General features: G+C 34.0%; 2 protein-coding genes across 2 annotated transcripts in view; both read left to right on the top strand.

Annotated features, from left to right (window-relative positions):
• Positions 1-24,220, top strand: part of Liprin-alpha (PTPRF interacting protein alpha) — a 127,927-nt gene that overhangs the window by 63,901 nt on the left and 39,806 nt on the right. Inside the window, exon 2 of the mRNA XM_090109667.1 lies at positions 24,012-24,113. Within this exon, the coding sequence (XP_089965793.1) occupies positions 24,012-24,113 (102 nt within the window). The remainder of the gene's footprint in view (positions 1-24,011; positions 24,114-24,220) is intronic.
• On the top strand, positions 392-4,094 carry LOC149902668 (uncharacterized). Its single transcript, XM_090109330.1, has one exon. It carries the CDS (start codon positions 1,000-1,002, stop codon positions 2,515-2,517), a length of 1,518 nt encoding a protein of 505 aa, XP_089965456.1. The 5' UTR covers positions 392-999; the 3' UTR covers positions 2,518-4,094.

Genomic DNA, 24,220 nt, shown 5'->3' with positions numbered 1-24,220 from the left:
AACCGCTCGCAATCCGCTAGTGTGATATGTCACTTATACTTACATTTTTATAATGTTTCAAAGAAACGCTCAATGACACTTGAAGCCCAACAAAAGGAGAAAAATAAAACATCATTATAACGATTGGGCTTATTTTGAAATTAAAAAAGTTTCGTCTCACCGCCCTAATTAATACGGGCTCACAGGGGTAGGATATCTGATATCACCTTCCGCTCGTTCCTTGTTTAGAAGTTTTTTTGCCATTCGCCTTTACAAGTGTTTAATGGAAACCGGTTCTGTATTTTAATTAGATGAATTTCAAAGTTTCCAACGATTACACGCTAGAATAATTCCGAAGGATGCCTCTTTTCCTCAAGTATTATACCATTGTGTGCGAGTTTATACAGATCTCTGACAGATGTCAACAGCTGAGTGAATATCAGCTCCTTAGTTTTAAATTCAAAAATCATATTAAATTCAATAATTACTTGTAAAAACAGTATAAATTAGTAATAGTTAACTATCTTATCAACGTACAAGTGTTATTTAATGTGAAATACGTATAATTACGTGACTGAAGCTGCGTTTTGTATAACGTGGATGTCAACGGCAACGGAAATTCAAATTCGAATTTCTTCTTGGATAAAACCAGGGGAGTACTAGTTTTAATATATCTTATTTATAGATACACACAACATTCACATTCATTTAAAGTTTAAACTAATAACACTGCTCATATTTTATGAGTAACGTCACAATAAATACATGAGCGCATAGTTATCGTCTCACTTTGCTTGACAAGTTGGAAGCAATTTAGAGGACAAAAACTAATAGCTCCAGACAAAATATACTTCAGTTCTAATACAAAACCTATATCTTATCCATTCACTATCTACTCTTTTCTTATAATTAAACCATATTAAGCCTATCTAACACAAGCAAAATTGTTTTAATTGTATCATATTATTATATACAATTTTTAACATCTATTTCACCTGTTTCAGCAACTAAAATTACAACATGCTGACCCGCAAGGCAGTGGCCAAAGATATGGAAAACAAACTAAAGGCCACACTACAGGATTTAAAGGCTTCTCAATCCCTGTGTGAACAACTCTTGCTGGAGAGAGAGGAACATGAGGTAGAAATCCAGCAAATAATAAACAAGAATACTAGTCTGAAGGCCGAGCTAGCTGAACTCCACACTCAATATATGGACAGCCAAAACAAATGCACAGCCCTTCAAGACCTTGTCGACAGCTTCCAACAGTGTTCCAATGACCATGAGAAGGCTCTCAGTCGTATCGCTGAACTGGAATGCAGTTTAATGGAGGTTCAGGAGGATAACTCCAAGCGGCTATGCAATTCATCCAACAGTCTTTTTGGTGAACTGCTTGAATGTGGACAGTTAAGTGGTTTTGAAAACAGTAGAAACATTAAGTTCAATTCACACAACAAATTGAAAAAATATCTTAGATTAAGTAAGTTTATAAAACGTACAAAATCAATTATTAGAAATAGATTTTCATGGAAAAATGTAGTACAATTACAAAATAAAAATAACAGTCTTGTGAAAGAGTTAGATAGATATCATAGGGACTTAGAACATTATAAAATGATATATGAAGTGGAAACTACTGAACTGAAGGAGAAAATAGACTCATTAAATGATACATTACTTGACCTCAACCAAAAATATTCTGCTGCCCAGTTACAAATTAATGAACACATAAAAGAGGCAGATTACCTAATTAAGTTAAGCAATGAAAATATGGATCGTTTCGAATCTCTAACCAATAACTATGTATGTAAGTGTTCAATAAGTGACAATAAGCAACAGTCGCCCCATAAGCTAATTGACTGCACTGATATACATAGTATTCAATCAACGGCAACAATTCCATCTACTAAAACGAAACATCTTTCCACGCAGGAAATTATTGTGTTGTCAGACAATATTGGTCAGGGATTTGGCGCTTTGCTTAACAATTTGGGGCATAAAGTAACTAATTTTTGTACTCCTAATGGTTCATTTACATATATCATGAATTCATTAGATAGTTTTACTTTTAATGAAAATAGTATTGTTATTATATTATATGGAGATAGTTTTAAATTAAAAAAACATGACATAGATATAGGATTTCAAAAAATGTTAAAAATTAGTAGTGAGACAAAATGCAAATTTATGTTGTGTACATTACCATATTTGCCTGGTTTGACACAAAATCAATATAAATTTATCTATAATATTAACTTGAAATTATATAATTTAACAAATCATCATAGTGATGCATTTATATATTTTGACATAAATTCTTGTATTAAATCTTTTTGTTTGACAAAGAATACAGTGTATCTGCCATTTAGATATAAGAGAGAACTTGCTATGTTAATAGCATATAAAATTATTAACCAGTCTGGTACATGTTTAGTATCAGACCCTGGATCTACTATAATTTTATGTAGTAGTAATTATATACATCAACCTAGTTTAAGTGTTGTCAGACAATCTAGCCCTAAGCTAGATTTAAACTAGTTTATAAGACAACAGCTAAGCAGTCTTTTTCTATTGTGCATCAAAATATTCAAGGCTTGGCTAGCAAATTATTAGAAATAGAATTATTTTTAAATCATAATAGAATTAAAATATTTTGTGTAACAGAACATTGGCTTAAACAATGTCAGTTGTTAATAAATATTGATAATTATAAATTAAAAAGTATATACTTTAGAACAAACGCTATTCATGGAGGTTCTCTTATTTTTGTACACAATAGCTTAAAATGCAAGGAACGAACTGACATTGTTAGCCTTTCTGTAGAACGGACCATTGAACTGTCCTGTGTGGAGCTGGAGCGTTATATTATTGTTTGCGTTTATAGACCCCCTTCCAGTGACTATAATATGTTTGAGACAGTCATGGAAGAAATATTAAAGCGTTTAAGTAGGAGTAAAAAAAAAGTTATAGTATGTGGTGATTTTAATATTGATATACTTTTACAAACACAAACGGCAACACGAATTGTTAATTTGTTTCAGTCATTTAATCTGTATAAACTTTTTAATGAACCCACACGAATTACACCTACTTCTGCAACCTGTATTGATAATATATACTGCGACTGCAACTGTTTAGAGAAAAATATTCTCAATACACTCACTTCGGATCACTGTGGCCAGAAAGTAGTTTTTGAATGGGATTGTTTACCTGAATTTAAAAGAATTAATGTTAGGCCTATAACTAAAAAAGGCATTAATAAATTTAGAGATAATATTAATAAAAGCCTGCCCGTACTGAATGATCAATCCTGTCATAATAATCCTTGTGAAATGTTTAAAAATCTTTTTAATTTAGTGCATAATGAATTTGAAAAAATATTTAAAGTTAAATCTTTAAATATTACCAAGGATTTACCATTTAGTAAATGGGCGACACCTAGCATACATAGGTGTAGGATCGTTCTTTATGAGTTATATGGTATGAAGCAATATAATAAAGACCCATCTTTTCTTAGTTATGTTAGAAATTACTCAAAAACTTTTAAAATTGTTTGTTTTACTGCGAAGCGTTTGTATATCAGAGATAAAATACGCGACTCCGATAATAAAGTTAAAACAGTTTGGTCTATTATTAATGGTGAAATGGGTAAAAGCAAATCAAGTAATACCATAAAACTTGTTAATAATGGCATGGTTATTGACAAAAATGCTGATGTTGCGCTTGCATTTGAAGATTTCTTTAGTAGTGTCCCTGCTAGCATTACTAATAATTTAAATTCGTCTTCAGCACTTGCAGAGACCTTTTTGAGGGACCATGTTGCGGGGTGCAGCACATTATTTGAATTGCGACACGTAACTGCTAATGATATTGTTACAGCCTTTAAGACACTAAATTTAAAAAATACTTGTGATCTTTGGGGAATGTCCGTAAATTTAGTTAATAATATAATAGAAAATATTGCGAACAATTTAGCTTTTATATTTAATAAGTGTTGTGACTATGGTACATTTCCTAATTTATTAAAGCTTAGTAAAGTTATACCTCTATTTAAGAAAGGCGATCAAGAAGACTGTAACAACTATAGACCTATCTCGATTTTACCAACATTAAGTAAGGTATTCGAAGTTAAAAGTTAATATTAATATTATAACAATAAAAGGTGCTTGATAAAAATGGAGATACAATGTTTCACAAAGAATAGGTAAATAACAGAAACAAAAATCAATCTATGTACATATATTCTGAAGTCTTTTTTCATTTAACTTCAGGTGTCGTGACCACCTGAAAAGTATGATTTCTACGTAGTTTGTGTCTATAGAATCCATACTTTTCTCTATTGTGCCTATTCCTCGGATTTTCTTACCACCCCAGTTTATATTTGTCTTAGTTTTAATCAAAATTTAAATAATCCGAGTAATAGTTCTGTTTCATTTGAATTCATACGCATTGATTAAAATGAAAAGAATTGTCTTTTCATTATAATTTTATTGTCAGTCTTTATCTGTTGCTCTATTTCAATTTATATTGGTCCTTTTCTCACTCCTGAAATACAGCGAAAGCTATATTGGGAGTCTGGGGTCTATACAGGGTGTCCCACTGTTGTTATACTAAGCTCAAAGGAGGTTATAGTTTTGCATACGCTGTGTACGTAAAAAATACTTATAAAATTCCAGACGCAGTTTTTTTTCAAATAGATGAATTCTTAAAACTCTATGTGTACACCCATAACAAGCAACCCGCCCAGTTTTGCTACCAGCACATGACCTATCGTTTAAGATTAGGTTTTCACAGACAAAATGCTCACATTAGCGAAGCGGTATATGCCGGCTGCGCGAAGCTAGAGAAGAAAACATGGATTTTCAGGAAAAATTTAGCAAAAATTTTTTGATGTAATTTTGTTGTTTAGATATTTTTTACGTGATCAGTGTATGCAAAAGTACAAGTCCCTTCGCGCTTAGTATACCAATAGTGGGACAACCCTGTATTATGATGTAAGGAACCTTGTTCAATAAATTATTTTTTTTTTTTTTTTCATATTAATTACTCAATTATAGCTTTTGTAGTGTTCTTCTGATTCTGATTAACATGAAACAAATATAATAATATATCTATAAGTAAGTACCTACTGTGATGAATTCGTTATCATTCGATAAAATAACAGTACCATTATATCATGTTAGTGAACTTAGCAGATCATTTTTAGCAGATCAAAAAAAAATGTGAGTTCTTATCGCGTGCAGTTGAGTTCTACAGTTCCTGATACTTTTTAGAAATACTCGCGTAAAATGAAACACTAGAAAATTTATTTATGTCATATTTCATCACGCCGTAGCATCACGCCGTAGTATCATGCCGTAGCATCATGCCGTAGTTTCATGCCGTAGCATCATGCCGTAGCATCACGCCGTAGCATCATGCCGTAGCATCATGCCGTAGCATCATGCCGTAGCATCACGCCGTAGCATCACGCCGTAGCATCACAGCGTAGCATCACGTCGTAGCATCACGTCGTAGCATTACGTCTTAGCATCACGTTAAGCCGGGTCCAGGTCGGGTTTTTTTCAAATGTCGTTTGTTAAGGTAAAAACGCCAGAACTATTTCTAAAAAGTATCAGGAACTGTAGAACTCAACTGCACGCGATAAGAAATCACATTTTTTTTTTTGATCTGCTAAAAATGATCTGCTAAGTTCACTAACATCATTATATCATCGTTAATATTCCTTTCATTTAAGAAAATCATTTTACCTTCAAACGCCATATTTATATTGAAGCATGTTAATTATTTTATCCTCCGTTTGCGTGCGTCTCGATATTTGGGTAAATTTTGGATACGGAAATCGTTAGCGAATTCAAAGGTTTTTACTTTCTTATCGGGACTTCGTTTGACGTTGCAAGACATTCTTGAGATGAATAGAACCATATAATAACAAAATAGACCGAAACTATGTAAAATATCTATATTTGTTGGAAAGTGGATATTTTCTTTCAGGATGCGTGCACAGTTTTGCAATATATTAAAAATAAACTACTGGCAATTGCAGAATAGATGTTAGTGGTGTATTTTATGATAATAAGAATAATTATTTTCTATGTCTTTGAAAAATTAATTCGAAATATCATCCAAAATTAAACAACTAGATTAGATGTTTGCTAGCTTTTCATGGTTATTGACCGTTTGCGTTATTCCTTTACCATTGGCAGTTGTATATCAACGAGATATCACAATTTAGCACGGGACTATTAATCCAGGAATTGGGTTATGGTCAGCCATTTTGTTATAACTGACGATTCCGCCGTCAACGGCTTATCGAGATTCGATGCTAGTGTTTTCGGTATGTACGTGTGTAGAGTAGCATTTAGGGCATTGATTGATGCTTCCACGCGTCCCTTTCGATGATGTGTAGACGGATTTCTCGATTTTTCTGCCATCAATCATGGAATACCGGACGTGATCGGATGATGGAGGGAATGTATGCATGTAGGTAAATTTTTACAGATGGAATGTATTTTTCCAGCTAACCAGCTGATTTTTTTGTTTTCAATTAGTTAATTTGTATTTATATAATTCAACAGACATATTGTCCTACAAATTGCGTAATAAATATTTGAGATCCATCAAATCAAAACATTTTATCCTTGTTACCTCTGTAAGCTACCACAATCGAGAGTTTCGTACAAGAAATTATTGGGCGTCTTATCTAAATAAAGCTACTCACGGAAAATTAGCTTGATAGTAATCAAGTGCAAAAATGGGCGATGGATTCTCAACTATTAGTGTGTTGCACTTCTTATCCGGTGATGATTTACGTTCAAAACATTTGAGAAATTCCAATTAAAAACTATTATAATTCTTCGGACTGAAAAACTGGAAAAACGTGAAAGTAATAAAATGAGCATGGAATTTATCAAAACAAGTGTCCTGAGCGTCTTTTTAACCCGAAATCGCCCGCGCCTTTTGTTAAATAAATTTGGAGCGTAATTCTATTAAATAAAACTTCGTTATTAAACTAAGTTATGGTAATGGCGCAAAGCCAGGCAGCCTGTAAGATATTTATTATTATTTATTTCATTTGAAAGCTTCTGAAAAAAGAGATATGGGCAGGATATTTTTATGAATTAATTTCATTGTTTAATTTCAATAAACGTTGATTTCCCTAAAAATATGATAATCCGTTTCAAATATAGGTTTTTTTTCGTTTAAATTTGTAATGTTACGAGTAAAGTTTAGCAATTTTAACCCGGGTCAACCTCTTCAAAGCGAGACGCGCTAATTAGATTACCGCTAGCAACGTAAATTGTAGATTAATAAAATTATTTAAATTCTGGTCTTATTTCCCTCATACATTTTCATATCACACGCTTAACGTATCACTCTACAAAGGTTTATGCATACTGTTACAATCTGTGAGTGAATTTGAACTTCTCTACCAAATTGAATATCATAATTTTACATAAATTTTGTTTAGTGAAGGTGTTGAGTAGGGATGTAACGATACATGATTTTGCCGATACGATACCGATACCGATATTTGTAGCAATGTATCGGCGATACCGATACCGATACCGATATCGATGGCTTGGTAGAAAAATAAATAGTGCTTGCAATGCATAAAAAGTTACCAACATTTAACAGAGACAACTGTTAATCGTATTCTTATAAAAATGCCAAATCAAAAAACAACAAAACCATTTATTTTAGTATTATTATTTTACAAAGTCAGTTAAACTTTAAGTAATACACATACAATCAGTACCTAATAAAAGTTTACTATTGGTAGAGTTTTTTCAGAAAACAAAGTGCGCACGCGCGGGCGGCTTCCGCATTGTTCATTGGGCGCGGGTTTTTGAATTTTTTGATATCAAAAAAATTGGTTGTTTGTAAAGTAGGTTTACGATCGAGATGTTTACGTGATAACATAATGCAGTGGCAGCGCTCGAGATGAAACAGGAGATCGGTCCGTCTCTCTCTCGTTATACCTGCGATCGCGCTCGTGAGGTTTTGGTGTGACACAAGTTTATGAACATGTCACCCGACTAAAACGATTTTAAAAACGTTATCACGTTAAAAATTAAAAAAATTCAAAATTATTTATTTCTTTCCTTTACATCAACAAATTTGTGATTGGAACACTCCTAGTAAGCAAATAAAATGCTTGTGTCAGGAGGTTCCGCTCTTCCTTAACACTATTACAGAAACAGAAATAAAACAATATGAATGAATACAATGCAAAAACATAAAAGAAAAGAAATAATTTAATAAAAAAATATCGGTATCGGTTGATTTATTATCGGCGATACCGATATATCGGCTTGCCGATATATCGGCCGATATATCGGTATCGGTATCGTTACATCCCTAGTGTTGAGGGAAGGAAGGCTTTTATTTAAACAAGGTATGGGTTGCGTTACATTGTTCATATGCTTACAACAGTTTCTACAACTATGTTCTATGATTTAATATAATATTAAAATTAATTAATTTTTTTTTTTGCTTTTCTATATTAATATGCCTTTCTATATTAATCGCATTATTTTTTTGCGTCATATCTTATTCATGGTTCTGTTCATTTTTTTTCATTCGGAGCATTATCGTGAGAGCCTTATAAATGTATTAAAATAAATGCTCCTGCAACATCAGGATACATTACAATAATATAAAAAAATGAAAACCATTATCCTTATAAGTAGAGATTGACATAATCCTTATAATTAAATATGTTATAAATTGTTTGTTTTGTTTAATTGTTTGTGAGAAATAAGTAGTTTATGAATAGCATGCATGCATTAGTAAAAATAATTCCTTATCGAGGCTATAGGTAGGTTACATCTGAAGCACTTAGTAGAGTCCTATGATTACATCGAACCACTTAAAAGCCTCCCACTATTTAAATTCCCATTTTCCACACTGAAGCACTATTAGCACAAGCCATAACTGGTCATTAAAACCGAAAGGTGTTCGCTAACGATCCGCGGGCGCAGGAAGGGTTGCACGATTTTCCATACAATTAGCTGCAGCGGGTCAAGGGTGGCACGCCTCGATGCACCCGTGTTTATTGGGTTTCGGTGTAAGTGTACCATAATAGGTACGGCACGTGTAATGACCCCGCAGGAAAGGGTTATTCTTATTGCAAATTTTGGCTTCTTTTTTTTTCTAGTATGTTCTTAGTAACACGTATTCGAATATTTTCGATAGAGCAAGGCAAGTGTTACCTGTTTTTGAAATATTTAAGAATTTGTACGGAGGTTGTAATCTCGTTGGCACGTTCGTTTTTTAGATTGTTGCCGTGTCGCCACGATAAATTGTTATTACACTACTACTACGCCTAGATGTACACATTCAAAAAAGTATTTATTATATTTTGCGAATGTGTATATAGATTTCCACACAAGATTTGACTTTCTATACGTATATTATAAAAGGGAAAAGCTTTTGTTTATCTTTTATTTTTTTACGTAGTCAGTTAAAGCTAATCGATTTTAAAAATTCTAGGTTTACCAAGGAGCGCAGACGACATTTTTCTCCGCTCTACTCGGACGAAGACCGTTTAAAAATATAGTTTACATTAAAATAAAACATACACAATGCCACTCGTGCTAATGGCTCGCAGCATAAATGGTTTTGTTAGCATTGTTTTTGCGCAAACCTCGCCAGGCTCGCTTGAACCCACTCGGCTAGACGGTGAACCTTTTAGCTTTCAACCACTGCTCCACTGCTCCATTGCACTGACCGACATTTTGTCAAATTACGCACTTGTCGATCGTGACAAGTGCGTAAATTGATGATAGGTAGATATTTTTTTAGATTACAAGGAATAGTCTTTGTAAATTCGAAAGAAAAAAACGTTTTTATTTTCCACTTGAAGGTGTAATTGTAAAAAAATTAAAGCCATATAAGCATTTTTTTACGTCAGAATCTTGAAAATAAATTAATATTCAATAAAATAATTAAGGGCCGATTTTTCAATGCCCAGATAAACAGCTAGATAGACTTTATTCTTCAGTTAACAAAATATTCAATTTTTCAATAGACGAATAGGACTTATCTATCCAATAACTACGTTATTTGAGGAATAAATCTATTTGCCGCTCCAACGGCCAGATAGCGCGCTATTCGACTGTTTGGCGTTTGAGTTGACAACTGACGCGTCAAATTTGAGATATTTTCGTATGTCATAACATAGAGCGTAGAATTATTAACAATTAAACCTCTTTCTATATAATTATTATCAATTAAAATCATATTGAAATTGATGTTTTTGATAGTACTGATGACCATGCCATTGAAAATTTGCCGAACGCTGCCTTTAAGTATGTCGTTTCCATCGTAAAATATATAAATTGAAATACAAATTTAACCAAACTCTTTACTCGAATCAAAACAACAATCAACAATCATAGAAGACAAGTGCACTCCTGACGTGAGTCATAATGACGGTTGTTGACAAATTGCAAGATTTGACTCTATCCCGCTCTAACTTGACTAATTTAATATGTTTGTTTCGCCACTCCGAGAGCAGTGCTGCCAATATGGAAATATTTGGTCAGATAGTTATTCATCAAATAAATCACGATTGAAAAATAGGCGAGCCGTAATGAGTTAGATAAATAATTGAATAAATCTATTCGATGGGTATTTATTAGACTGTTTATCTCGCGATTGAAAAATCGGCCCTAAATAATATTAAATTAATATTATAAAGAGTTCTGTCAAATACAGAACTATACTCAAATTGTTATAATATGATGTACAAACTTTTATAATATTAAAGTATGTATTAGGTAAGTGCTTTAAGAGGAAATTATAAACAAAAAAATCTATTTTTCAAGGAATCTTGGGAGCTAGATAAGTAATGCGTATTAAAGACGATGTTTCATTTTACGATGTTGTTTTATTAAAAACTTAATCAAGCGAAACTGAAGAATCTGCAAAAATGATACGCTAAGAAAGTTTTATGTCTTTAAAAAGTATTACATTTTTTCCAACCTATTTAGTTAGAGTCTGTTTCGAAAACAAATATCTTAAAGTGCATATGTTGAATGTAAAAAATCCAATAGTGCGTATATTTTTAATGTAGGACGTTCCATAGTGTACCTAATACCTATTGTGTATCGTATAGAATACTGAAAATAATATGCACGCTTTTTTTAATGAAAAAATTGCTACCACTGATGTATCGAATTATCTCCTAAACCAAGCATGTGAAGAGAAAATATCGTGTATCGATTGCCTGCCTCCGAAATTGAATTTAGCCAGCATATCAGATTCAATTAGTTCATAGAGGGGTGTTAAATATTCGTTCCGAGCCTCTGCCTCTAGCGTGAAACGGGACAGTTGAATTTATTAGTATACGCCGGACGGTTATTTTTGTTCTAGACTAGTTGCACTGCATTGGATTGTTGTTCTAGAAATAAACTGTGGAATAATGAAAATTTGTTTTTGATGTGATAATTCGTGAAAATGAAGCTATCTATGCTATATTTCATTTTATACAAACTAGTATAATTTTAACAAATTTTTAAATGTATATATAATAGATCATCATTATAACACTTTTTTTTAGATATTTAATAACAAACCGCAAATGAATAGTAATAAGAATTATAGTCGTGGTAAACATAAAAATATTACTGTAATATTACTGTTAGGCTTATACCATTGAGCGAAATATTTGCTTTGAGACCAGCTAGCTCAGCTAGCTTCATATTGCTATCTATCGAACATGTTACACATATTATAGTATATGATACTAGATTGATTGCGATCCATGGTGACCCATATAGCGATGCATCTAGCGATATTAAATCAGTTGATAGTATTGAACTTCAACTAAATAGTTCACATTATGTAACGTAATATTACCTACTACAAATTCTTTCTACTTATAAGTAGAAAGTGAATATTATAATATTCATACGTACTTAAACGAGTTATATAGTTTAAATGATCGTGTACCTTTGAATTAAATCGTAAGAAACAAAAAAAATTTCTTCTTTATAATATTATAAATTAAAAAGACATATAAAGGTTACATTGTGTTTCTGTATATAATCTGGCTAGATAGCGATCGGTCGTGTCGTATCTCTCTCAAACCTTCCTACTGAGCGCCTCTTGGAAGCTCTTGCCTAAAGGTTGCGTTACAATTTGTTACATCTAGACGTCTTGGTATTTTTATAGTGTTATTATTTTAGTGAAAATGTTTGTAGGTGTATAAAATTGTTTAGAGCAAAACTAAAGAAGATCTTACTCTGAAATGTAGATAACATGTACCTATGTGTTTAGTGTTTACATTTTATCAATCAGAAAAGTGGTTTATACTATAAACTGCGGATGTTAGATAAAGTTAAATATACGTATTCAAAGAGCAAATCAAAATATATTTAAATCTTTATATACAGGGTTACTTGTAAAACACCGGCAACCTCGCAGGACAAGATAGCTAACATCATAAGTAACAACATTTGTTCTACGACTATATTGAGATAATTTGTTAGATTTTATTTTCATACCAAAATAAATATTCATTTAATTTTCCATTTGAATATTATAAACTCTACGCCTCTCAAAAATTACGTAAACAAAAAGCGAACGAGAGGGGGAAGGGGGCGTCGCGTCGTCCATCCGATAATGAATAGAACATAGACTTACAAATGTTAGGAGAGTACAATAAAAGTTTAAAAAATCATTTAAAAATAATTTATTGCGTTATGCCAAAAGTCGTAGAACAAATGTTGTTACTTATGATGTTAGCTATCTTGTCCTGCGAGGTTGCCGGTGTTTTACAAGTACCTAACCCTGTATAAAAATGAATCGCAAAATGTGTTGGTAAGCGCATAACTCGAGAACGGGTGCACCGATTTCGATAATTCTTTTTTTATTATATTCCTTGAAGTACGAGGATGGTTCTTATGTAGAGAAAACATAAATATGTACCACGGGCGAAGCCGGGGCGGACCGCTAGTGCTATATAAACGGATGATCTTCAATGCTTTGTAGATACGGTAGTCGAGCTACTCTGACTTGCAATGTATCTTGCAATCATTATCACACTGAGATATCTGTAATCTACCTCAGATATACAGTATAATACGGCTATTAACCTGCCACCTTCCCTGCCCTTATATATCACCTTAACGGCATGTGTTGTTTACCATTACAAAATATGCGTTACTTGTATTTGCTACGTAGTTATTTATAGGTATACATTATTCATTATACCCTCGTCAGTCTAGATTTCGTGTGCTACAACCTATGTTACTCAATAGTACAGGTTTTGTAGGAATACGTATTTTTAACACGCTTTTATTAGTTTCACCTGTATGTTGGTATAGGTAGATCCAACTTCTTTTAATTCGATTTTGACCCACTTTACAAGGACAGATTTAGTGTGAATTTTGCTCACTTGTCAAGGAACAGTGAAATTACAATAATTTCATGTTCTGTAGTTCTTTAACTATATTTTTTTCTAAAGGCTTTGTTTTGTTACTGAGAAAATTAATATTGTCTGTAACCAAGCATAATCGATAATCGCTTACCTAAATACCTAATTTAATTCTTAAGCTATGCCTATCAAGATTCAATAGATGCGAAAAGTTAAAGCTGTTTGTCTATTAATTAGGAGCGCAGCGACAGACAGACGGTGAATAATATCCCCGACAACACTGCAATTTCAGTTTCAATTTGTGTTTCTTTTGTCGCCATTGTACGAGCTCCCTATTGTTTAATACACTGTTTTACACTTAATTAGCTATGTTTGTTCGTATGGTTGCTTGACCAGACGATATGTGAGATGTTAGGGGTGTTGTGTATCCACTTGGTGTTGCGAAAGGGGGACATTGGCTAAAAGTGTTAAGAAGATATGTATCGAAAAGGTCTTACAGCTATCTTAGTTTAGGCAACATATAGGAATAGGCATAAATATACCTGGGTCTTGACTCTTGTTATTACAAACTCTTCTTTAAATATTTTCTAGTCTATCGGTTCGCAAAAATGAGAGTAATGGTCTTACTGTTCGTAGTACGTACACATTAAGCCATAAGTTTAACATGGTCAGTATTTTAGAGACGTTTTATAATTTCCAAAATATAATTACACGGAGAAACAATGTACTGCAGGATCAACTATATCTCGCCTGTCATATCTATGTCCAAGTTATGCCTTTGTTTTGCTAACTCCACATGAGCAAATAATGGAAAGCAAAGTTCAAATTTCTCTCTCATATTAAATGCAAACATATATGCTTTTATATGAAAACCTCTTGTACATAAAACATTGTCCAGGAGAATATAAAACTAATCTCTGGAAAGAAAAACAACTCCATTTAATAAAAGGGATAAAAGAAAATAAAGTTTAATAAAAAAGAGTTAATTGTTCTGTTTTGTTGCGGCTTATTAATTGTCTTAGATGCCGTGGTTGCTAATTGTTTCTATTCAAAGGGTCATTTATTAAATGTTCAAGCAAAAAAGAATTGTATTTATAAAACTTTTTGCGTAATGCCAAATAGTGTTACTAACTAAAAAGCGTTGAAGGTATAATACTATTAATTTAAATGGAAGAATAAAAAAATAAATTGAATCTTGTGAGTGTCTCTAGATACGGATGATATTTACTTTATCGTTATTATCACAATGAACATGCCTGTTGCCAAACTCATACACTAACCAATAAGCTTGTGCACAATATCGTGTGCGAATAAACACAATACAAAACAATGAGGACGCCACAAAGTGCAACATAATGGTTCGGCCACACAGCACGTGAGAGCGCGGACACGCGAGGGATGGTCGCGCGCGATGTTGCGCGGCGGCGGCGCGTGCGCGTTGCTCGGCGCGCCGTGCTCGCGCAAGAATGGCGCTGTGTGCACGTGTCGGATACACACGGCTCTGCTGCAGGTGAGCACAGTCGCATAATGGCAGGGTCACATGGAGCTATAGGTAATGTTGATACGAAAGTACATAGTAGACTTTTTTACAAGGAATATCATGTTCTTTTATTCAAGGGATAGCGTGACTGGCACACACCTCGTGTGCTCCAGTAACACACATATTGCAGGATATGCAAATGGAGACATATACCTATTAAGAACTTACAGATATAGTTATTGCTATGGATGCGTATACTTTTTAGGAATATTGCCACATAGGTTATGTCTATCCAAATCACAGTCTCCTTACGCTTATGTAGACAGTAGAGGATATAATATAAACAAACGGGAACCATCCCTATCTCTGAAAAATATTTCGTAAAAGGTGGATATTAGCATCAGCTAATAGGTAAAATTCTTAAAGAAACTCCGTGTTATTTATTTTATAAAGAAATATAAATTTCACTAAGACTAAAAAAAATATTAAATGGCTTAAAATAGACAAATTTACCACGTCTACACCTATTAAATTTATTTCATATCCTTTTACGACGCGCTAATGTACACAGTGGGTTCCCTAATTGTTATTTACTTCTCATATAGCTGTATATTTTTTAAACTAATCCCTTTTATAGACGATTGTCTGTACTTTTACCCCTATAAGAGTAAAATTAATTGACAAAAATGAGTTGAGAAATAACTAGTACTAACTACTTGTAACATTCTCAACAGATAAAGGAAACTTTTAGCTTTTTAAACTATTAATTATTTTGCAATATCTACTAAGTTAAACCACTTTGCCGTCACTTTATATTCTAAAATGTGGTTCCACCAAGGAACTAACAACACAAAGTACCTATAAGTTATAATTGTTTCGCGATCCGCAACAAATTTCCTGCTGCGGTGTCTTTAAAAGTATACCAAGTTTCTATCTAGTTGAAACTCGATTATTCGTCAAGTTTTCACTCGATATTTAACGGGAGATTATATGGTTTCCATTCACAAAAAGAGCATGTGTGCTGAGCACACGTGTCAGAAGTGAAAATTCTTTGGCAAGATTCGAAGATACCAAAACCTTCGCCTTATTCATGACGTGACGGTATTGCCATGACACGACCTTGAAATTTTACTGTAAACACGCCTAAAGAAGTTTCACTTCGAAAACATTTATTTTACACTGAAAAACGTTTTAATAAATAAATACGTCTTCACCAAGAATGAACATTATTTTGATTAACGACGCGAAAGACGCCATATTAAATTAAAACAATAATAGCAGAGTTAGGAATTACGGGTATTGTTTTCTGAGCAAATAGAAATGTGTATTGCTTTCAGGGGCTTATTTTTATTTCCAACTTTTGCTGTCCGTTGATAAGATCTATTAAAAGGAAATAGGATTAACTATATGTTAGTGATATTGTTTATTATCCTTTTGACCGCCAGAGCAAAAACGCATCGCCGTGCCCTCCACGCCAAGCCACAAATTCAATGAGATAACCTTGAAAATAGTAGGGAGTCCAAAATGTTATCGATAAACATAATAATTCACGTCTGAATATTTGAATAAACAGCTTATAACACAAAAATAATATTTATTTAACCTCATCTCCTACTGTAAAAACTTAAGACCACATTTATAGCAACTATCAACAAAAAAAATCAACCTTTTGAGATACAAAAATACACATAAAATTGCAGCAAGTTACAGCACTATTCTCTATCAGTTACGCCCCATTGGCATGTATACATGCCAATGGCGCAGGCAACCATCCTTTTTTTTATAATCTCTCGCTTCTGATTAGGGATGTGTAGCTGTATATTATTATAACTTATCGAGTTTATTTATTAAGTTTATATGAACTATAGGTATTATTGTGGAGTGTTTATTTGTAAATATCAAAACAACTATTACCTTTAAATAAAGGGAATTGCATTAAAACTACATATTTATTTTCCAATCATTTAGTTTAATACTTGAGTTATTACAAATACTAATTATATGTAGGTACCTATTTAGGTCAATTACCATATTTTAATATGACATAGCGACAATTTGTATCATAAGAATATTCTAATAAAGGCACTGATTAGACTTATTAGGTAATAAATTTTGAAAACTGCTCGCTCACTCGCCCGCTACTCGATAAAATATTTTTACAACTTTCCGCACTTAACAACACGGCACGCGCTTACGACGTCACCAGTCCGACATCTATTCATGTCAATGGCGCAGAAGGGATTGCATATCGATACTGTGCTAGGGATGCGCATGATTGGCGAAAAGGAAAATATTCAAATCAACAATATCCACAATATAGACAATATGGTATTATACCAAAGAATGTAGTATTTACCTTTGATCTCAGTGACTAAGCTTATATATTTTTTTTGTAGTTATTACAAAAATTAAGCGAATTAGAGTAATTTCGCTGAAATTTTAATGAAGTTACTTGAATATTACACTACATCACTAGTAGGCACGTATACATGTCATTGGCGCGAGAGAACATGCTTTTTTAGCCATTAATTAAGTTATTTTTTGTCATCAAATATTTGAATAACTACTTGGCAATTTTGTTTACTGTGTACAATTATGTAATAACTGGGGATTCAGTTCATAAACTGTATAAATAAAACACGTAAAAGTAAAGGTTTAATATGTTTATTTTGTATTTATCTATGATCTGTTTCTTGGCATGTATAGGTGTCGTTGGCGCACAGGGCACGATTGCGCATGACATCTATAGATGTCATTGGCGTTCAAAAGGTTATTGAGGAATTAAAAAGGTACACAAACAGTACAAAAATACAGAAAACAAGGGTTCTATTATAGAAATAGAAGATTACAATTGGTACAGAACATTATAATTGGTACAATCACAAAGAAGAGCATATGTAGAATTAAAACGTCTGTTTATATCAGAAAATTTCAATCAATGCAAACATCGCATTCCCTGTCTTACTACATAGAAACTCAGTATGTGAATACTTTGTGCTTTAAACCAATTGAACTTGCTCAAATAGTTAAATTAATTTTTCTGATGTCTATACATCCTTAATCCAAATACAACCGAATATTCAGTGTTGTTGATGACTCCTTTGTTATCAGTTAAGTAATACCCTCATCACTGACAACAAGCAACAAGATTATAATTAAAATACGAACGCAGCCGCGTTACAGCGCTTTGCGAATAGAATAGCTTTTGTTTTTATTTAAAATTGCATCGAGTGTAAAGTTTACCATCGCATTCCGCTATTGCGAGGAGTGTATAATTATCCTTTCATTCTCCTGACGCGGAAACATCACAGTTTATGAAATAAAAAGTTTGCTTTTAAAATAAAAGCCGTGAAAGGACTGAGCAAGATTTTTGTAGAACAAGCGACGCGGTCAGTGACCGTTCGCCATGTTTAATTTGTGCACGAAACGTTTGCTCGTATGGCCGGATTGTTATCGCTGATTAGGTATACGCTCATATCAGCTGGCACAATGGGCTCCCGGTTTCTATATTGTAGCCCCGCTTGTAAAAAATTCAGTCTTCAATTTTTTCGTGCGTGAAGATGCGACACTAGCTATCGTCCCTACAAAAGACTTTTGACAATGACTCTTGAATACTTTTATGAGGAAGCCTATATACTTTTCTACAATAGCACTGAAATTATCGAAATTATGTTGTTTCAGTATTAACCTTATGGGTAGGTAGGTATTTTGATACATCATTCGAAAAATTTCCATCGTCAAAGTGCACATATAACATTAACGATATCCTATCAGTTAAAGTACCTCCATAAAAGAATATAACAGACAAAATGTACCGCCAAAATTCGACGGCACATTTACCTCAATAATACGGTCGCTTCACTCAATTATCCACAGTATCTATCGAATTTTGCCAATATACTTACGACCCTTGTGATGTCCTTGCGGAGAGATTTTTAATTACCGTCGAGAACTCTCAGCCGCTCCCCAAAGGCCGCACGAAGGACACGTAAATATTACACAGTCTAAGATGACCCGAGTTTCGCCACTTACGATTCCATCAGGCCGGCTCCCCCGGGGGCTGGGTTACGCGCCTATTAAAGAAGTAACGCGCTGTTATGTGTCTCGTGGTACGTATAAAATATCCAAAACGTGATACACGTAGCGTGCCTTATGCTGTGTTAATACTGGAAGAGTTAAGATTGTTAAAAATGACAAGACGATACAATGTATTCATTAAAATCCGCCGCGGGAATACAATTTTGAGATTAAAGTATATTACGCAAAAAATATTCCCCGTCACTAATTGGTAGCAGATGTTCGAAAAATAAATAAAATCCGCTCCGAAGGACCTTTCTTAATTTGTTAATTATGCGTATTTTTAAAACGATGTGGTACATTATGAGTTACATTGCACTAAAATATTACACACATAATGCTTTAATATGATGATGCCATTAAAAAAAAGCTTTCTTTCCTACAAATGTTCTATTTTTATCTCATCTTTAATTAACGTCGTGGCTTAGTCTGAACACCGTAATGGTGACCTTTCGTGCGAGATTAGTGACTGAAAAATGGCCTTTAGCGATCCGACATCCGGCCGTCAGGTAATGACCTCTCATCTGTCATCGGAGGATAAGGTGGGTGTCATTGAGAATTACCTATTTCTCAGTTAATAAAAGACGTAGCGAAGGAGAATCTAATTCACGTGGTATTACGTTTTCTTCCCTTGTGTGTGGGCTAAAGTAATCAATGAGGCACGGTTTTTTTGTTCCCTATTGTATGATATACTTTTGTTAGTTGAGGACATTGAGAACAATTTATTTATAGATGCCAATTTTGTTATTGGTCAAGCGAAATTGTAATAAGATTATTACTTTAATATCGCTATTGCTTGAGAAAACTATCTGGAGAAAAATAATATTTATCTTGTTGATTTTATGAGAAAATATAATAAATATACAGTTACGTAACTAAGGAATACTAACTTCAAATAAGTACCACTTTACAAGAACTGGGAAACTGGGTAAAATGCAAATATACAAGTATTAAAAGATACAAAAATTAAAATCGGTATTGAGATCAAAAATACAGGTATCAAACAGGAGACAGAAGTCGATAGTCGGATGTCGTGAGTAATTCATGTAAAGAGATTCAAAGCGACTGTTGTTACAAAGAACTTTGTATTTTCTCTTCGTCGTGTTCGTTTTGAAGTTTGATAAGTTATCGATGAATGATTAAAAAACTTGAAACTTATTCAATCATGAAAGAAGCGCTTTTTAATCGTCATATTTATTGGAAATTATCAATAAATTTGTCGCTCATTTTACAGGGCTTGATGATGTAGGAAATAAAATGAATTAAAAACAGCTCAAAGGATGTTGTTAAAAGAAAAATTTCTTCTAACAACTCAGTAGTTATGAATTACAATATTGCCTTCGCAAAATTATACGCAAATCGCTCACTCCAGAATCCGCAGAGTAATTATTTATTTATTCGCATCGAATTGAAGCCAACGAGCAAAAAATTGTTCCCCTCGCTCCGCAATCAGGAGAGATGGCGGGCTGAGAGGTTCTAGTGGTTCGGGTGCAGGAGTGGAATCGTTAAACTCTGTAATGTATACGGATGTTGGGTAAAATTGTAGCCAAGTCTGTGTATTCCAGTGCCAAGTGGTACTGTAACCAAGCAGCTGGTGTATGTCCTTACAGATAGGGATGTTCATATGTAAATATGAGATTTTGTACAAGTGGTAGTGTTACCAAGTGGTATTGCAGTACCTGGTGAAGGTATGTCTATGATCAAAAGAGATGTTAATACGTGAAGAAGATTTTGTAGTGTAACTAAGTCGGTGTATATTGCAGTGCCGAGTGAAGGTATGTTTCGGTAGATATGCAAAATGGATATTTCATGGTTTGACTGTAGAGTTTGATTGCTTAACATTAAATGATAAGACTATTAGTTCAAAGAACACATGATCTCCTGTTATTTTTATACGCAGGAAACTATTTTTTCTACTGGGCTCGTTGTGATTTAAAATAAGTTATTGTTTATATTTCATTAAATCTAGAAATACAATGTAAAAACAAATAAAACATTTGTCGCAACTTTACCTACAGTGTTAGTGTTTGTACAATGTAACACTGTACAATCACTAGTAAAATGCAACGTTTATTCCGGTATCTCTCAGCGCCGTAAAATATTTAATTGAAAGATCCAATTAATTATGTTCACCGTCAATATCAATATAAGCTCCCTTGCCCGGGCGTGTCCTATCCGACCTCCGACCGCGTGGTAAATTGACACCATTGGCACAATTATGTATTGAGCTCGTGTTTGTTTGTTCGTCATTTTGAGGGAGATCGTAAAATCGTTCTGGCATACCACCTGGGGTATCAGTATATGGAGCGCTTACGGCTAGTTTGGACAGTACACGTACCCGTATGCACCATACCCAATGTTTTATTCGGGACAGTAAACGAATTTTTATATTTTGATAATGTAAATTGTCGCTTAATTTGGCCACAAACTCCCATATTGTATAGAAATAAAGCATTATACTTGGTAAAAGAAATTGTATAAAGTTTTTGGCCAGATATATTTTATTTTATTTTTTAAAACATAAATGACACAGCATTGTGATTTCTGAACGTCCTTAACTCTGAGAGCGTCTCTTTAAAAATACTATAAATTCTATTGTTTGTTTCTTTCATATGCGTTAACTATGTTTGCACGTTTTTTCTTACTATAAAAATAGCCTAAACGTTTTCATATTTCATGAATCATAAAGTCCAATAGAGAGGATTGAATACGCAATACGGGATTCGGTTAGAATGAAGGGTTGCGATTGAATTTGATTTACCGGCATCATTGGGTTTATTGGCTGTGAAGTTTGAAGCCAATCGTGTTATATTTGCTTCTGGGATGCTGATGATAACATTGGATAGGATTACACAAGATTGTTCATATGATTTAAATTCTCTTTGGAAACTATGATTGACCGTGACCATTTCTAAATCATCATCTAACAATACGATTTAAATACGCACGTTTAGTACTGTACTAGTATAATCGTCTAGCCTATCATATACAATTAAAAGAAAATATACTTGCCTTTCTAACTATATACGTATATGATATGCACGAGGTCTCTATTATAATACCAATTACTCCAGATACAATTTCTACGAGTACTTCTGTGTTGTGTTTCATGTATAGCTTGTTCCCGTAGAACCATTAGGTGGTTTATGCTCCTCTTTTATGTGCAGACCTTAAACAAGTCTGTAATATTCAACGGATTCGACTGGCCAAGTTCAGCCAGCACTTAGCCGCTACGTGCAATGGAAACTGATTATGTTAGCATACCGTGTGAATGGATGAGTGCGCTTCGTGGTCTGTTCTTTTACAGAAGATTGTTTTAAGTTTTGTATGAGGTGTGATTAACCCATTGAGCCCCGAACGGCCCGATCGGTCCAGGACACTATAGATTTTCTATTGTGTCTGTGATTCCGGGGCCTGAGTTATTAAAAGGCTGTACGGTTAATCATTGAATTCATTTCATGATCTAAAAACTGAGTTACACCACCATTTCGTATTGCTCTGGTCAGTAAGAACATTAGTTTATTTAAATAAATACTATGCACAGATGTTTACACGATAATTAGTATTTTCGGTTGTGTTTCGTTGTTAGGACGGCAATTAATATAACGACCAATTGACAGAACTTAAAGATTGTGTTAAAAGAAAGAAAGATAAAAAAATTCAAAAATATGTTTCCTCTTCCAAACAGTGTGTCAAACATAATTATTAACGTGAAGTATACCAATTCATCCCACTACTACGAAACGATGAAAATGAACTGTTTCCGTCTACACTATACTGAGAACAGACAAAAGTTTCTCTACCATAGCAGTTAAATAATCCAATTTCATTGATAAACGGTGAAAGCCGGCTGAAGGTTTCAGTTAACGCATCAAAGCGATATCTCTCGCTTAGCGGATCTCTGTGAGAGCAAACATTGGATTCCGACAAGTCGGTAAGATATAGGGTGCGATGTGAGTAGAGAGGTTGCACGCTTGAAGCGATTTTGAAATTGTATTACCAATTAGAAAAATTGGGTTGTTAACTTGAAAATATTGAATGAATTATAAATTAATTGAAAAGAGAATTATCCTATTAGTTTACAGTGATTATAATCATTATACCTTTTTGAATTAGAATATTGAATGTAATTTTATAGAATGTGCTTTTGGCTAGTACTTCTTTATATTCGTCACGTTCATGAAAACTAATATGAACTGGATGGTGGAATTATGTAGCAATATTATATCATTGGACAAAGTCCGTTCCCATGTCAATTAAAAACATAATATTCTCGAACTATAAACTGATAGAAATAAGTATTCAATCTCGCTTCCGCTCGTACAGTGGTCTCTCCCTATTTCTAAACACGCTGCTCGAAGCCGGAGGCGTTAATTTGACGCTTTGACGGCGTTCCGGCCCAGATGAAGGAAATGTGTTGTATTTACACGATCACATCTCGATCTTTGTCCCGAGCATTTTCTTTGATTGTGCCGTTAGCTGGAATTTATCGTGACGATGACAATAAAGATTAATTTTTATTTTAAATGGAATTGCTATTTGAGTTTTATTTTTTTCAGTGTTGTAGCAATTTATTTGATGTTTGTCGATTGAATTGCCAAAAAGCGTGTAAGAGCGGGGGCACACGATGCGTTGCGGCGGCGGTGCGGCGCCGGAGCGGTGTCGCTGCGTCGTCTTACATAGAAATATCTGTGGCATGTCACACGATGCGCTCCGGCGCCGCACCGGACTTGTAACCACCAAGACGAGGCGGGGAGGGGTGAATGCGGTGCGACGTCGGAGCGGCACCGCTCAGTTGTTTTGCGTAACAAGGAAGGACACGCTGTGCAACGCTGCTACGACGCCGCTGCGACATAACAACGTTACGGCGCCGCACCGCTCGTGTGCCCACTGACACGGTGAAATCTTTGCGGTGCGGCGCCGCAACGCATCGTGTGCCTGTGCCCTAAGGTTCTCAAGGTTTAATCTTCTAGAAGTCAATTAATGACGATATGATTGCAGTCGTGCCTCTTGTAATTGTTAATATTTTCTTATTATAATATGTATAATTAAACATTGCAAAACATAACCACATATTAATTTTGTTCGCAGGAGTTCGCAACACTCACGAAGGAGTTGAACCAGGCGCGGGAGCAGCTACTCGAGAGGGAGGAGGAGATATCGGAGCTAAAAGCGGAGAGGAACAACACCAGGGTCAGTATTTATTTTATTATTTAGCTCTTCGATAAAATTGTACATAGAGGAAACTGTAAAAAAAAGCTTAATATATAAGTAGTACTTGGTGTTTCAAATTAACAACT

This window comes from Colias eurytheme, chromosome 14, assembly GCF_061535395.1.
Source record: "Colias eurytheme isolate Ceu_HAF_F1 chromosome 14, ilColEury1 Martin Lab GWU primary, whole genome shotgun sequence".
NCBI classification, from domain to species: Eukaryota; Metazoa; Arthropoda; class Insecta; order Lepidoptera; family Pieridae; genus Colias; species Colias eurytheme.
Note: the sequence above shows the minus strand (reverse complement) of the source record. Positions and strands in the feature narration are given on the sequence as shown.